We start from the raw sequence: 3180 nt of genomic DNA on the forward strand, positions 1-3180 counted from the left end.
CCCCCCTAGCCAGCCCCCAGACTGACAGCAGCTGAGCCCGCCCTCCCGTGGCGTCACTTCCGCCGGCGGCCCCCGGCCCCTCCTTGCGCTCGGTCTCTGGAGCCGCCCCGACTCCGCCCCCTGGCGATTGGAACGCGGGTCACGTAGCAACGCGGGGGAGAAAGGGAGAGGGGCGTGGCCCGGGGGGGCGCCGGGCGCTCACCCAATCAGCGCACTGGGGGCCGCCGCCGGCCGCTCGGCTTTAGCAACGTCGTTAGCAACACGTGGGGCGGGAGGAAGCGGCGGGCGGAGGGAGGCGGGCGCAGGAGCGGGGGCGAGGGGCGGGCGGCGAAGGGGGGGGAGGAGAACTGACGTCAGCGCGAGAGTATTATGGTCTGTTGTGCGCTGGCTGCTGCTTTCTGCTCCTGGAAGCGGCCTAGGGGGGAAACGGCGAGTCAACATGGAGCTTTCGGCGGTGGGGGAGCGGGTGTTCGCGGCCGAGGCCCTCCTGAAGCGGCGCATACGGAAAGTAGGTGCCCCGGGCCGAGCCCGGCCGGGCCCTCCCCTCCCGGCCCGGGTTCCCTCCCCCTGCTGCAGCCCAGCTTCCCTTCCCCCAGGTCCCAGCAGCGGCCGCGGCCGTGGCGGCGGAGGACACGGCGGCGGCGGCCCTGAGCCCAAGCGCTTTCCTTAGACTTGCAGCGATGCATAGATTGCATGGGTGGGGGGCGGGGTGGGGGTGAGTGCCGGTGCACGCACTTTGTGCAGGTTCCGTGCAGGGGTGATGCGGTGGGCGCGTGCCTTTTGCGAAGGGATTTCGTGCATTCATTTCGTGCATGCATTTTCTGCATGGATTTCTTGTGCCCTCATCATGCATTTCTCCCCGTGCACACACACATCTTTCCCTTTGCATCCGCAGGGACGCATGGAATACCTCGTGAAATGGAAGGGCTGGTCGCAGAAGTAAGTAGGTTACGTGCAATCCTCCGCCCCAGACTGTTATTCGGGAGGCTCCTTTCTTCCTCTTTTCCCCTCTACATTGAGACACAATACAATACAGCAAGAAAAGTTACGCACACGCCGCTCTCCCCCTGCTCCGGGGACTGATGCCCCTTCTTCCTGATTCCCTGCAGGTACAGCACGTGGGAGCCGGAGGAGAACATCCTGGACGCCCGCCTGCTCGCAGCCTTTGAGGAAAGGTACAGGCCTTCCCCTCCCGCTGCTCACTTAGAAGCAGTGGGCCTGGCCTCGAGCCAGCCTGAACTCCTGGAGCCCCACTGGGGTTCTTTGCTCACACACCCCTTCCTCCCGTTTCTTCTCTGCAGGGAACGAGAGATGGAGCTCTACGGCCCCAAAAAGCGAGGACCCAAGCCCAAGACCTTCCTCCTCAAGGTAGGATGGCCGTGTCCAGTGGTGGACACGGGTGTTGCAGAGTCGTCTGTGCAGAGGGGCCCTGAGGGTTGGGAACCAATGGAGGTGTCCACAGGCACTGCCTGTTTATAATCCAGGAGGGAGTCCCCTGACAAGATGTCACCAAATCAGTGGCAGCGGTGTCTTGAGGGGAGGGGCTTAGCCACACTAGCATTCCTTACCCTCCCAGACACCCCTAAGTCGACACAGAATCCTATACACGAAGTGTGCTTGCAGCAAAGGGCTATTTCCGGGCAAATGCTCTACCCCACCCCCCAGACTGCCACCCTAAAGCAGCAGCCTCCCCACGCCCGTAGAGACACTCCTAGGTATGGAGGGTGCAAGGGGGAGGCCAGAGCCGGAGAAAGGGTCCTGGAGGGCAGGGCCCTGCTCCGTTCTTGACACGGCCTTCTCTCCTGCAGGCCCAGGCCAAGGCAAAGGCCAAAACTTACGAGTTCCGAAGTGACTCCACCCGGGGCATCCGGATCCCCTACCCCGGCCGCTCGCCCCAGGACCTGGCCTCCACCTCCCGGGCCCGCGAGGGCCTTCGGAACATGGGTCTGTCCCCGCCAGGGAGCAGCAGCAGCACGAGCAGCACCTGCCGAGCGGAGCCGCCTCGGGACAGGGAGCGGGAGCGCGAGAGAGAGCGGGAGCGCGAACGGGAACGTGACCGCGAGCGGGAGCGGGGCGCCGGCCGCGCCGACGACAAGCCCAGCTCGCCCGGCGACAGCTCCAAGAAGCGAGGCCCCAAGCCCCGGAAGGAGCTCCTGGACCCTTCGCAGAGGCCGCTGGGAGAACCCAGTGACGGCCTTGGAGAGTACCTCAAGAGCAGGAAGCTGGACGACGCCCCTTCCGGGGCAGGAAAGTTCCCAGCGGGCCACAGCGTGATCCAGCTGGCCCGCAGGCAGGACTCGGACCTGGCCCAGTGCGGAGTGGCCAGCCCCAGCGCCGCGGAGGCGACAGGCAAGCTGGCCGTGGACACCTTCCCAGCCAGAGTCATAAAGCACAGGGCTGCCTTCCTGGAGGCCAAAGGCCAGGGCGCCCTGGACCCTGGTGGCCCCCGAGTCAGGCATGGCTCAGGCACCCCTGGCTCCGTGGGGAGCCTGTACCGGGACATGGGGGCTCAAGGGGGAAGGCCCTCCCTCATTGCCAGGATCCCAGTGGCCAGAATCCTGGGGGACCCCGAGGAAGAGTCCTGGAGCCCGTCTCTGACCAACCTAGAGAAGGTGGTGGTTACCGATGTGACCTCAAACTTTTTGACCGTCACCATTAAGGAAAGTAACACGGACCAAGGCTTTTTTAAAGAGAAGAGATGAAATGCGGGGTGGGTGAGCCCAGGAGCAGCGAGGACGAGGGCAAGGCAGCGCTCCAACTCGACATAGTGCTTTTTATTTCTGGGTGGGATGCGGCCTTCTGGCTGGTCCTGCCCCTAACGTCACACACCCTGGCCCCTTCTTATCCCTCCCCCACCCCCACCCCCAGTTTCGTTGGAAAGATTATCTCTAGAGTTATATTTTCTATTAGATGTAAATATGTTATTTAAGAAAAAAATCTAAATATATATATTTCAACTCTTGAAGTTGTTTTATTTAAACAAGGAGAGAGAGAGAGTCCATGTGGTTTAGTTGGGGGCAGACAGGCTGAGCTGGGGCAGCAGGGCCCCTCAGCACCCAGGGTACTAGGAAGGTTAGGGACCTGGGCCTACCAGTCCTGGGCACTGGGTCTCTCAGGGTGTCTGCAGGGACTCAGCCTGCCCAGCATCCCCTCCCCCTCTCCCACGCCAGACCCCTGGAA

At 63.1% G+C, this 3180-nt stretch overlaps 1 protein-coding gene across 2 annotated transcripts; it reads left to right on the forward strand.

The window, feature by feature from the left end:
• The first annotated feature begins 339 nt into the window (after positions 1–339).
• On the forward strand, positions 340–2960 carry CBX8 (chromobox 8). 2 transcript variants are annotated; one of them, XM_004374101.1, is made up of 5 exons: positions 340–508; positions 896–939; positions 1110–1175; positions 1302–1368; positions 1809–2960. In XM_004374101.1, the coding sequence occupies exons 1-5, from the start codon at positions 440–442 to the stop codon at positions 2700–2702; spliced, it is 1140 nt and encodes a 379-aa protein (XP_004374158.1). In that variant the 5' UTR covers positions 340–439; the 3' UTR covers positions 2703–2960. The 2 variants fall into 2 exon arrangements, with proteins under 2 accessions (XP_004374158.1, XP_023584897.1); XM_023729129.1 differs by lacking the exon at positions 340–508 and having other exon boundaries at positions 761–939; positions 1809–2769.
• The last annotated feature ends 220 nt before the right edge of the window (positions 2961–3180 follow it).

Source organism: Trichechus manatus, unplaced genomic scaffold, assembly GCF_000243295.1.
Source record: "Trichechus manatus latirostris isolate Lorelei unplaced genomic scaffold, TriManLat1.0 scaffold00028, whole genome shotgun sequence".
Classification (NCBI taxonomy): Eukaryota; Metazoa; Chordata; class Mammalia; order Sirenia; family Trichechidae; genus Trichechus; species Trichechus manatus.

What these genes read in the sequence shown, in the direction of transcription:
- CBX8 (XM_023729129.1), top strand. Translation starts at nt 761, where the DNA reads ATGCGGTGGGCGCGTGCCTTTTGCGAAGGGATTTCGTGCATTCATTTC. An exon ending in TGGAAGGGCTGGTCGCAGAA is followed by an intron (nt 940 to 1,109) that starts GTAAGTAGGTTA and finishes GATTCCCTGCAG; the next exon opens with GTACAGCACGTGGGAGCCGG. An exon ending in CCAAGACCTTCCTCCTCAAG is followed by an intron (nt 1,369 to 1,808) that starts GTAGGATGGCCG and finishes TCTCTCCTGCAG; the next exon opens with GCCCAGGCCAAGGCAAAGGC.